Source organism: Musca vetustissima, unplaced genomic scaffold (genome assembly GCF_032173495.1).
Source record: "Musca vetustissima isolate MV318-11 ecotype Yass unplaced genomic scaffold, APGP_CSIRO_Mvet_v1 utg12681, whole genome shotgun sequence".
NCBI lineage: Eukaryota > Metazoa > Arthropoda > Insecta > Diptera > Muscidae > Musca > Musca vetustissima.
In genome coordinates, this window is record NW_026880608.1 from 266,099 (window position 1) to 279,617 (window position 13,519).

The 13,519-nt window shown below is 32.0% G+C and overlaps 1 protein-coding gene across 1 annotated transcript; it reads right to left on the reverse strand.

The window, feature by feature from the left end:
* Positions 1-893: 893 nt before the first annotated feature.
* Positions 894-12,694, reverse strand: LOC133326322 (neuroglian-like; the record flags this gene model as incomplete). Its single annotated transcript, XM_061534990.1, has 6 exons — positions 894-1,117; positions 8,955-9,055; positions 9,133-9,510; positions 9,579-9,743; positions 9,811-10,387; positions 10,458-12,694. Coding segments are annotated over 6 exons (3,682 nt in total), but the record flags the coding sequence as incomplete, so codon positions are not given.
* Between the last annotated feature and the right edge of the window lie 825 nt (positions 12,695-13,519).

A 13,519-nucleotide genomic window follows, 5' to 3' on the forward strand; every position in this document is an offset into this window, starting at 1 on the left:
TCATAAAAAATATTAATACAAACAAACGCTATAGTGGCTCTTGAAAAAAAGTAATCATTAAAAATATTTTTAAAAAAGAAATCGATCGTTAAAAAACGAGGAATTTCCAACGTCTCCAATTATTTTTTCAAAATATTTTTTTTCAAACTTTTTTTACTATACATACATAGTGGTCCCTTCAGATGGGAATATTTTTGATTTGTATTGAATACTAGAAAGTGGCAGTAAAGTTACTAGAGTCATTGAGGGGAATATTCTCTTACAAATTTGGGAAATAAACTTAAAGTAATTTAAAATATTTTGTTTTACTTTTCATTATGACAAAAATAATCAATAAATTATATTAATTATAATTTTTATAATATTTAAATTATTATTTTTTTATATATAGTACATACAATTATTACAATTATTTTTTTATCATTTGTTTGCTTTTTTTGTTTTGGTAAAGGCTCAAGTGTATAATTATTTTGTTTTTTGAAAATTGTCTTAGAAAAATTCTATATTTTTATAATTTTAGAATATGTTTTGTGTGTGTGTGTTTAATTTGTTTTTTTCGTTATACTTAATATAGAAAAAAGAAGCAAAATAATATACACATTAAATATATATTTTTTGTATAAAATAAAATATCGTTTAAGCATGTTTTTATATATTTTTTGTTTTTGAAAAAATAAGCAAACATTGAAATTAGTTCTGTTGTGTTTTTCTTTCTTTTTTTCATTCTTCAATTGCGCTTCATTTCTCTTTCCAGATGTTTTATGTAATTATAAATTGTTGTTTTTTTAGATTTAGGAATCTATTTCTTTGTATGGACTTTTATAATTTCACAATTATTATTTTTTTTATTATTTCATTTAAATTTTGCCGAAATTTTACTTTCGCTTTTCTTCTTAAACATAAGTTGCCACAGCACCCGTATTTGTACCCGCAGCAGCTGTTGCATTGGCAGCAGTTCCTGTACCACCAGCAGCCGTTGTTGCTGCTGCTGCGGCCGCATTGGGCGCTGTTGGTGTATGGGCAGCTGCTGTATTATTAGCCGGTTGTGGACTTACAGGTGGTTGTAATTTACCCGGTACATATTGTCCAATAAATGAACCATCTTCAGTAAATTGTCCTGCAAAAAGAAATGAAAAAAAAAATTAAATGAATTATTCAATTGTGAGGGGTTTGAAACATTTTATTGTTAGTGTTCTTAGTTAGGGGATTCAATAGGAAACATTTTGGGGGAAATTTGATTTTTTTGTAAGTCATGTTAATTACAATAAAACATATTTTTCAAGACATGAATTTAAAAAAAAAAAAATTTCAAACCGAGGTTTTTTTAAAGAATATTTTTCTTAAAAGGCATTGATTTTTTTAAAGAATATTTTTCAAGGTCTTTTAAGGCGTGGATTTTTCAAAGAATATTTTTTCAAGGCCTTTTAAGGCGTGGATTTTTTAAAGAATATTTTTTCAAGGTCTTTTAAGGCGTGGATTTTTTAAAGAATATTTTTTCAAGACCTATACAAGGCGTGGATTTTTTAAAGAATATTTTTTCAAGACCTATACAAGGCGTGGATTTTTTAAAGAATATTTTTTCAAGACCTATACAAGGCGTGGATTTTTTAAAGAATATTTTTTCAAGACCTATACAAGGCGTGGATTTTTTAAAGAATATTTTTTCAAGACCTATACAAGGCGTGGATTTTTTAAAGAATATTTTTTCAAGACCTATACAAGGCGTGGATTTTTTAAAGAATATTTTTTCAAGACCTATACAAGGCGTGGATTTTTTAAAGAATATTTTTTCAAGACCTATACAAGGCGTGGATTTTTTAAAGAATATTTTTTCAAGACCTATACAAGGCGTGGATTTTTTAAAGAATATTTTTTCAAGACCTATACAAGGCGTGGATTTTTTAACGAATATTTTTTCAAGACCTATACAAGGCGTGGATTTTTTAAAGAATATTTTTTCAAGACCTATACAAGGCGTGGATTTTTTAAAGAATATTTTTTCAAGACCTATACAAGGCGTGGATTTTTTAAAGAATATTTTTTCAAGACCTATACAAGGCGTGGATTTTTTAAAGAATATTTTTTCAAGACCTATACAAGGCGTGGATTTTTTAAAGAATATTTTTTCAAGACCTATACAAGGCGTGGATTTTTTAACGAATATTTTTTCAAGACCTATACAAGGCGTGGATTTTTTAAAGAATATTTTTTCAAGACCTATACAAGGCGTGGATTTTTTAAAGAATATTTTTTCAAGACCTATACAAGGCATGGATTTTTTAAAGAATATTTTTTCAAGACCTATACAAGGCATGGATTTTTTAAAGAATATTTTTTCAAGACCTATACAAGGCGTGGATTTTTTAAAGAATATTTTTTCAAGACCTATACAAGGCGTGGATTTTTTAAAGAATATTTTTTCAAGACCTATACAAGGCGTGGATTTTTTAAAGAATATTTTTTCAAGACCTATACAAGGCGTGGATTTTTTAAAGAATATTTTTTCAAGACCTATACAAGGCGTGGATTTTTTAAAGAATATTTTTTCAAGACCTATACAAGGCGTGGATTTTTTAAAGAATATTTTTTCAAGACCTATACAAGGCGTGGATTTTTTAAAGAATATTTTTTCAAGAACCATTACGGGCGTAGATTTTTTAAAGAATATTTTTTCAAGAACCATTACGGGCGTAAATTTTTTAAAGAATATTTTTTCAAGACCTATACAAGGCGTGGATTTTTTAAAGAATATTTTTTCAAGACCTATACAAGGCGTGGATTTTTTAAAGTATTTTTTCAAGGCCTATTTTTTTAAAGTATTTTTTCAAGGACTATTTTTTTAAAGAATATTTTTTCAAGGCCTATTTTTTTAAAGTATTTTTTCAAGGCCTATTTTTTTAAAGAATATTTTTTCAAGGCCTATTTTTTAAAGAATATTTTTTCAAGGCCTATTTTCTAAAGAATATTTTTTTAAATGCCTATTTTTTTAAAGAATTTTTCAAGGCCTATTTTTTTAAAGAATATTTTTTCAAGGCCTATTTTTTAAAGAATATTTTTTCAAGGCCTATTAAGGCGTGGCATTTTAAAAAAATATTTTTTTTCAAGGCCTTTTAAGGCGTGGATTTTTATACCCTCCACCATAGTATGGAAGGTATATTAATTTTGTTTTTCCGTTTGTAACTCATCGAAATAATCATTTCCGACCCTATAAAGTATATATATTCTTGATCAGCGTAAAATTGATGACGATATAGTCTGTTGTAATAACTCTAGCCTCTAAACGAATTGAGATAGATCGCCAACATTTTGCATAGAGTTGTCTTTTGTGTGCAGGCAGGTCAAGTTCCAAGATGGGCTTTATCGATCCACGTTTAGGCATAGCTCCCATATAAGGGTACCCCCAAAATTTCGGTATTTTGGGGTTCTTGAGTGCGTTTATCAACCGAATTCGCTGAAATTTGGTAAATCGTTTCAGATTTATATATAGTTTCGTCCGATTGAGATAAAATATTGCACAGAGTATTAAATTAGGTTCAGATTAATGTATGCCAAGTTTAGTTGAAATCGGTTCAGATTTAGATATAGCTCCTATATACAGTTTCGTCCGATTTTAGGTAAATGGTGCAAATGGAGGAGCCTATGTCTGTTCGCTTTACATGAAATATTGCATAGCGTATTGGATTGATTTAAATAAAGCTTCCATATATATTTTCATCCGATTTCATCAAAATGATGTACCAAATAACTAAAGTTTGTCCGCTTAAGACGAATTAGTGCACAACGAACCTAGAATAATGTGTATTGGATTTTGTGTCGAGATAAATTTTGGATAACGCATAGTGTTGCAGCTTACCTAATGGCGGATGTCACGGTTGCTCAAAGACGTCCATTTATATATAGATCTTATACATATTTTGCTCGATGATTGACATTAAATTTTTCATAGATTTCAGATTGTATCTGTATTGGTTGTATAAAATTTAGTTCAAATATCTACAACTTCACGCAGTTTATTTCGTTAGATTCAATTTCAATGGTCCTCCAAAGATGATATGCCTATTCTATCGAATGGATATTTTACATATTAGCATCTCTTGTATGTACCCAAAGTGGTGAAGGGTATCATATAGTCGGCCGGTCCGACTTTTGAACCGACCTTACAGATTTTTATTAAAACAGTTATCTGATTTGTTCCGCGTTTTGGGTTTGGTTCTAAGACTCTGTTGTAATTATTTCACCTGTGGAGGATATCGACATCGATTTTCGGTATTTTAAATATTTAACAAAAAGAACTGTATTCTCATGCAAACATTTTAATTTCGAAATAGAGCTATATCTGTTCTCAATTACGTCCAAATAAAACCTGTGTATATTGGTGATGGCCTTATGTAACTGTGACCTCTTAACTGCAGTATTTTAAAGATGTTCCACCCTACCATGCGTAGTCAATATCGGACCACTTTCTGGGTTTTTAGGAAAAATATCCATTAATATCCAATATTTTCGATGCTAGTAAAAAAAAAAAAATATATATATATATATATATATATATTTGTTATCGTTTCAACTCAGTTATATTTTACATAGGTCCAAGAAAAAATTATAAAATATTTAAAAAGGAGTGACAATAACTAACAAAAAGTAAAATCAAAATTTACTACCTTTGTGATATTTTTGTTGTTTTTTATAAAATATGCTCAGTGAATTTTGCAAATTAAAATTCAAATATTAAATAGTATTTACAAGCTATAGAAATAAACAAAATCAAATGAAAATAATATTGAAATACATTACCAAACGAAAAAGAAAAATAAAATTAAAAAATAATAAAAAATATTTTTTTTGTTTCTTTTTTTATTGGATTTTTACGATTTTTGTGTTTTCTTATTTTTGTTTTAAAAATTATTGTATAGTATTATTATAATAATACGCAAAAAAGAGGTACAAATTTAACTTAACTAAAAAAAGTTAAATTTACATTACAAATTATTCTTTTTGTTTTCTTTGTTGTTTTGTCGTATTGGTTTTTGTTTTTACTGTTACTAATACATAAAAAAATGAAAATAATTATGTTAAGGTTATTATATATATAAAGTTTATATATATTTAATTACAGTTACAAGAAAAAAAAAATAAACAGAAAAATTAAAAAAGGACATAGAGAGCATGGAGACTTATTACACATATACATATATAAAAACATAAAAAAATATTAAAATAAAATAAAAAATACATAGATTTATTGTTGTTATGGTAACAGGGATGGATGCGCTTTGTAGGTAGATGGTATTACAAAAAATACACTTAGTTTTTATTTATATACTTTTTTACTTTAAGCAATAATAAACATTTTTTTCTTTAAATTATTATTAAAAAACAAAAGGTCATACATATATATAGAAAAAAGGAAAAAGACAAATTAAAAAAAAAAATCAAAATAAATTTCTCTTGAACAAAAAAATAAAAATTTCAGAAATTTTATTTACTCTTATTTTTCTTTACTACACAATATTAATAGCGAGAGATTGCCAATAAAGATTTGTCGTTTTACAAAATATTCGAGATTGCCTTATAATTTTTTTTTTTAAAATAAAATATAAAAGAAATTATAAAAAAATATTTAGCTGCTGGCAGTAGAGTCAGGGTTTCCTTCATTTACTTTTACATACAAATATGTTTATAGTATAACTTTCATTGCAGGATGGGGTAGCTAGCTAAGTAGTGATGATTGGTTTGGAATATTAACAAAATTGTATTGGTTTTTTGCCAATATTTGGGATTTGGGTTTGATATATAAAAAAAATTGGTGGACAATTCTGTTGCTTAGTTTAATTTTTTATATATAAAGTTGTTTTTTTTTTTGTATTTTTATATTAAACTAAAATTAAATTTTACGTCCATATTGACCTATAAAAGAACCATCTTCATTCAAACCTGGAGAAGATTTTTTTATAATAAAAATAATTATAGAAATAAATTATAATTATAATAAAACACAAGCACAGACACAAAAAGGCAAAAATTAATTAAAAAAAATAAATTTTCATAATAATAAAAAACCCAAAAAGGAAATATGATTTAATTTACAATAAATTTTACAAATATTTAAAAAAAATATTCAAAATAAAAATAACACAAGTTTTTACAAATATCGATGGTGGTGATGACAAAAAGGCCATAATTAAATAATTTCCATGATAATAAAAATCCCAAAAAGCAAATACAATTTGATTTTCAAAACATTTAAAAATTTTTTCAAAATAAAAATAACACAAGTTTTTACAAATATCGATGGTGGTGTACGTTGGATGATGTCATAGGTGGGAGGTGTAGTTGTTGTTGTCAACACAGGTGATGGTGGTTGTTGTTGTTTTTGGGGTGTCACACACATTTTTGTTGGAATATTTCAAGTTGATGTTGGTTTTTTTTACACACACATAATTCAGGGTGATGATATCAGTGGATGTAGAGTAGAATAAAAACAAACAATAAAAAATGAAGAGAAGGGGAAAAAGAAGAAGAAACAAAATAAATTAATAAATAATAAAAATTAAAATTAAAAAACTATATAGGTTTGTATTAAAAATTATATAACATAAAAAATTAACACTTTTTTTGCATAAACGGGCATTAATTTAAATCAAATTGTAATTGTAATTAAAATTAAAAATTAACGAAAATATATTTTTATTAAAAAGTATATAACATAAAAAATAAACGGGTATTAATTTAAAAGAAAAAAATGTAATTTTTTTATAATAATTGGCTGTGTTGTTTTTTGCATGTTGATGAAAATGAGCTGAGTTGTATTTTTTTTTAATTAATTTGCAATGTTGTTTGTTTTTTTTTTTGCTGTAGATGATTTTTTTGTTTATGAAAATAATCATGAATGATAGGTTTGATTTATTTTTTAATAGCAGTGTCGAATTATAAAAAAAACACAAGCATTTGTAACTGTGATCAGCAGAAATTGTAAATGTAAAACAAGCCAGTCAGAGCATGAAATATAATGCCAATTGTCGTTTGCCAAATTTCAATCAAATTAGAAACCATATATAGTTTCGTCCGATTTTATGTAAATGGTGCACCAAAGTCCCTATATACCTTTCGATTTGCACGAAATTTCGCATAACATACTGAATTGAGCCTAGAGTGATGACTGCCAAATTTCATGAAAATCGGTCCAGATTTAGATATAGCTCCCACATATACATATATATTTGTCCGATTTTACATAAGTGGTGCACCAATATCCTAATGCTTTCCGATTAACACGAAATTTTGCACAACGTATCAAATTGAGACTTGAATTATGTTATTTGGGTTTTGTTGAAATTGGTGCAGATGCATACCTCCCATATGTATTTCGGACGGGTGTCTGATTGAAATTAAATTTTTAACAGTGCGGCGTACCGTATAGCGTGTATCAATAAATTTGTCCCATGGTCTAAACCTGCACGAATGAAATTAAATTTATCATCTGATTGCAGAAAGACATGAGTATGTTCCTTCGATGGAACATTGACTTGCAGTTGTAAGGATACATATGTAGAATATACCCAAAGTGGTGAAGGGTATCATATAGTTGACCCAGTCCGACTTTACTTACTGGTTAAATAATATTTTTGGTCTATTAACGTGGGATTTTTGATTAAAATTTGCTAAGGTCTAGCAGGGCGAAAAGCGTGCATTTTTAAATGAATTTTCTCCACCCCTTCCACGCCTTATTTTTCCCATCGAAGTGACATAATTTCTTGACATTACGAAGTGGCTGTAATTTGGCTTTCAGGCACATTGATGAACGACTTCTTCACAAAACCTTTTCAACATAATAACATGTTTCTACATAGCCCTCTTACAAATTTTTCAAATTTCCCAATTTTCCAATTTAAATGTTGACATTTTCTAATATATTTTTTAATTTTGAAATATTTTTCGCGGACTTTCAGAGCTGTAAGCGTGAGCAGAGGTGATTAGTGTGCTGAATTACTATGCCTGGTGGCGCAAATAGCCAAATTTTAATTTAATCATGTTCTTATATAAACTTTACAATTTCAGAGGCTTCGACAACTTCAAAGTCAAATTGAGTACTGGCTAAAAAATTTCCCTAGATTTTGGTGAAACTTAGATTTGATGGAATTGTAATTTTTTGTTTTACTTTATTAGTTAGCATTTTAAGGTAGATTTTCTTAAGCAGTTTTAAAATTGCATTTTCAAAAATTATATCGAAAAAAGTGTTGCTTAAAACTTTAGAACTTAGGCAGTTTTTTTATTTGGCTTATTTTAAATGGCAAAGGTGAAAAAAGGCGGCAAAAACATTTTTAAACATTTTCAATCAAACAATTTGAAAATAACGATTTTAACAACATGCATTCAACTTGTGGTTTACCTTTGAAAATAAATTTCTCTATATTTTATTCTTTGGTAAAGTTTGAATTTCTAACGAAATTAATTTTTATTTTGCAAAAATTCTATTTTTTAATGCCAACAATCGATGAGGAGGATGGTGTTGTAGAGGGAACGGCAGAAGCAGTTTCTTCAGCCTGTTCCGACACGGTGGGCAATGATTGTTGTAGTTTACGTGGCCCAGCGGCTGAGCTCATTTTCAACACATAAATGAAGTAATTGAAAAATAAAATTGAAATAAAAATTAAATTAAAAAATATAGAATTAAAAAAATAAATAAATAAAATTATATGTTTATAAATATTTATAGAAGTTAATTAAAAAAATACATATTCATTTTTTTAACGAATAAAAATATAAATTTTAAAAAATATTCAAAAAAAAAAAAAATAATTTAAAATTTATTTAATAATATACTTATACATTTTTTATAATAAAATAAGTAATTATTTTTTATATAATAAATTAAAAAAATTATATATAAATATAATTATTTTAAGCATCCAACTAAGGTTATAAAGCATTCAATTTTAGTTTTGGAAACCTACCTGTATCACCATCTCCATATTCGGCCATTGAATCGGTATCACTTTCTAGGCCTGGTTTTGCTGAACTAACAGACTGGCGACCAGCGCTCTTGTTGTCCAATCTGAAATTAAAAAATATATACATTTTAATATAATTCCCATATGCTATTGTTTTCACTTAAATTTCCCAAAAACTTACGGTTGTGAGTATTCATGGAAACCACCTTCATCGGGATAGTCGCGTCTGCCATTTGCCAATTCGCGATCATGTACATCGTATTTGCCACCACGATTACGGCGTATAATACAAATAATAATGAACAAGATAATGATAATGGCCAGGGCCAACATCATGCCGATGAACCAGCCGGCATTTGCTAGATTTTCATTGGGCACCTTGATGGGGCCCTCAACAGCACCAATGTCGATTTCTTGAGTTTCACTTTCGGTCATGAAATGACCATCAACGGCGACCACACGGAATTCATAGACAGATTCAGGATCCAAACCGGCAACCTCTTGGTAGTCGCGATTCTTTTCCTCGGGAGTTTGATTCCATTGGGTCTCGCCCTTGATCCTGAGAAGAGAAAATCCAACAATTAAAATATATTCCTTACAAAGGTTTTGAATAAGGTCGTCGCCTACCTGTATTTGGTAAAGAAGTGGGTACCGGCATGGCCCTCACTATTGGGTTTCCAGTTGATGCGGAACTTGGCCAAACCATTGTCCGAGGGTTCTTGGTGATATTCGAAATAGGGTACGGCAGGTTCCTTGGACTCTTCGGTCAATGTTCGTTTTTCAATAAAGTGTCTAAAAAACGAGAAGAAAACAACGGTTAGAACTTTCTCCTCTCTAAAAAATTAAAAATGTAACTTACTCTGTTCCCTCTCCAGCCTTAGTGGTGGCCGCAATGGAAATCCTATATTTAGTATTTGGTTTCAGACCAGCCATTTTCATACTTGTCACCCGAGGATCGGTAATATGGGGATCATATTCACGTCGTTCGCCCACATAACTACCTTTAACTTCTTCATAGTAGATTTTATAACCAGTCAATTTACCATTGGGGTTCAAGGGTTTCTTCCATACCAACCAGAAGGCAGATGAACCCATTGGATAGGCAGACAACGACTCAACGGGGGATGGTACACCTTCAGGTGTATCGAAATCTATAACAGCACTGGGTGGGCCATTAAATTGTCCATTATAGGCCAAGACACGGGCAAAGTTCTTTGAATCGGGTTTGAATTGTGTTACCAAGGCCTGATTGGAATCACCCTTGACATGAATTTCACGCATACCTTCCTCACCCTCCTTTTCGGTCCAGGTTTGGATCTTGTAACCCTTAAAGTGACCGCGTATGGATTCAGGGCTAACAGGGTTCCAGTTCAAAATGGCCGAGGTGGCTCCCACCACTTGGGTCATGCTGAAATTTGTGGGGGCCTCCAAAGGACCTGTAACGGAAATTAAAAACCACATTAAAATTTGTATACATATAAAAATATAATTTGTTGCAATACTTACGATCTTCTCCGGACCAACCAACCACTTCTTCGGCAGCAACATTGGCCTGACCCATTTGATTAATGGCCACCACTTTGATAAGATAACGCACAAATGTCGGCTGATCACCAATTACCAAACTATCCTGTTTCCAATCATAGATGTCCTTGTTTTCCCAACTGGCAGCAGGTATATCACGTTTCCAGGATACACGATATTGGAAATTGGGTCCATTGTGATCGATCTGGGGCATTGCAGTCCAGGTGATTACCAAATTTGTGGGCTCAGTACCCTGACCTTGGACATTATCGGGATTCTTATAGGGTACATCAGGTTGTGTGGTACAAACTTCACTATGATCCGATGGTGGTGAGGGTCCAATTTTATTAAATGCAATCACTCGGAAGGTATAATTGGCCCATGGAGACATATCCACAACGAACGAGGTATCTGTAGAGGGTACCTTTTCGTACGCAGCATCCCAAGTGGCTGGGGCAAATGTCGTATTATATTGGATGGTATAATGCAGGATGGGTGAACGATTATCGCCACGTGGTTCCCAGGTGATTTCAGCCAGACGGGGTTTACATTTCACACTCTTCAGGGCTGGGGCATTGGGTACATCTTGTACAATAAGATTGGCACTTCCTGAAGCCTCATCCAATTCAGTTCTGGCCACACAGGTATATTCTCCGGAATCTAATTCAATTGTCTTGGCAATGGTCAGGGAGTTATCGTTGGTCTTCACGAAGCGGGCTTCGGCATCAAAATCAATCTGCTGGGAATCCTTCCACCATTCAATGGTCAAATTCAGGGTATCGTCATGGGCCTCATTACAACGGAATGTGGCTGATTGACCGGCAGCAACTTCATAATTTTGTGGGGCCTGGGTAATGCGGGTGGCTTCCTTTACTTCCAGCGAACCGTTGGCAGACTTTTCACCAAACTTATTCTTGGCATGGCAGGTGTATTGGCCGAAATCATCATGGATCACCTGTTGAATGTGTAAATCTCCCGAGGGTAAGACAGTGAAACGTCCTCCAGTCAACTCACGACCATTGTGCAGCCATTTCACTTGAGGCTTGGGTGCACCAAACACACGACAACGCATTGTTATATTCTTGCCCGTGACGGTGGCCTCCTTGCGTGGTGGTTCCTCAATCTCTGGCGGCAAAGCCAACACGTTCAAGTAAACATCCTTGTAAACGTAACCCAAAGAATTGGTGGCGTTACAACCATAATTACCCGTGTCAGTTTTCACCAAATCGTGGATAACAATGCGATTCGTTTCAACGGTACGTCTGGGGTTTGGAGGTGCTTGACTAATGGGTTTGCCGTTGTGGATCCATTGAATGGTAGGTTCTGGGACACCTGAAGCCTCACAACGGAATTCCACTGTCTCATCTTCGGCAGCATTTTGTATTTCGGGTTCAACGGTGAAATAGGGCACAGCTTGAATTTCCAATTTAATCGAATATGATTGACCCTTACCGACACCATTGAAAACGTCGCAGGTATAGGTGCCAGCATCCTCAAAGGTGGCATAGCGTATAATCAGCGATTTGCCATAATTACCCTGGGATATCCGATCACCCCATTGAATGGGCTCGCCATTTTTACGCCACACCGTCTCGGGCAATGGAGTACCACCGAAAATACAAAACAGTTCCACATATTTACCTCTTAGGGCCACTTCATTTTTCCTTGTCACATACTGTTGGGTGGGGGCGAATTTATTTTGCGATGGACTAATACCGGTTTGTTTAACATCCAGCAAAACACGATTACCAATTTTATATTCATTACGGAAGACCGAAGTGGCGGAACAGGTGTAGAAAGTGTCTGTGGAGGCATCTTCACGGGTAACATTCGAGAACCATAGAGTACCCTCGGGATCGAGAGTCATACGTGAACTGTTGATGGTTTTAATGCCAGCATCAAAGGTATTTTGAATTAACCAATTGACAGTGGGTTTTGGCCAACCATCTGGAGCCTGACATTGCAACGAGAAGGGTTCACCCTCATTGGCTTCAACAATTTTCTTTTCATCCTCCTTGAAGGCATTCAATTCGGCTTTGCGTACAAATACGGAATTCGAGGTGGCAATACCAAATTCATTTTCAGCAAAACATTGATATTGACCCAAATCTTCATCTTTGGGTGAGGTAATAACCAGGGTACCACGACCCGGCTGTTGCAGCATACGATTATCATAGGCTTGCCAATCGAATTTTTTGCCATTCTTTATCCAGCGGTATCTGTAAGAGAGAAGGAGAAAAAAAGAAGAGGTTAATTAATTTGACTTTTGAAAAGAGGAGAAGGGAAACTTGAGGTTAAATATTTTGTTTACGAATAATTTAACTTCAGCGTAGGCAGCAGAGCAGTTTTAATTGTTGTTTTAATTTAATGGGTTGATTTCCTTTTTGAATAAATACGAGAGCATCAAGAGGAATTAACTTCTGCATAATTAATTTATGTTTGTTATATTTAACTAAAAAATGCAAAATAATGCATTAAAGCAGCAATTACTAGACTGTGTTAAACAGAAATGTGTAGTAACGCCTGCTTTTTGGCGGGCCAAAACAAGAATAAAAAAACATTCATATAAGAGCTGTCAATGTAATCTCTTTCATGAATAAGATATGAAGAGAGTCTCTTTTGCATACATGCAGAAGGAAGTCTCTTTCATAATGAGTCGTGAAGGGATTGCCTTTTGCATGCGTGAACTGTGTCTCTTCTTATAGATTAACTGTGAAGGCAGTCTCTTTTAGAATATGAGATCTAAACGGGGTGCTCTTCTAATTATGGACTCTTTTACATAGTTTTTTGATGCAAGTCATGATATGAATGATGCATGATATCTACAAGAAGACAACTATATTTTCTATGAGCTCTGAATAAAGTAAATGGGAGATAATCATCAAAAATGATTGACGAAAAGAGAAAAAAAGAGAATAACTGTTTAGCCATCACTGCTATCTTACTATTTGTGTATTGTGCTTGAGTGACATGAGAAGAAAGCTAACTAACGGTATTTTATTTTGTATATGCCTAATATATGAGCCTTTTTATAGTCCGGTGGA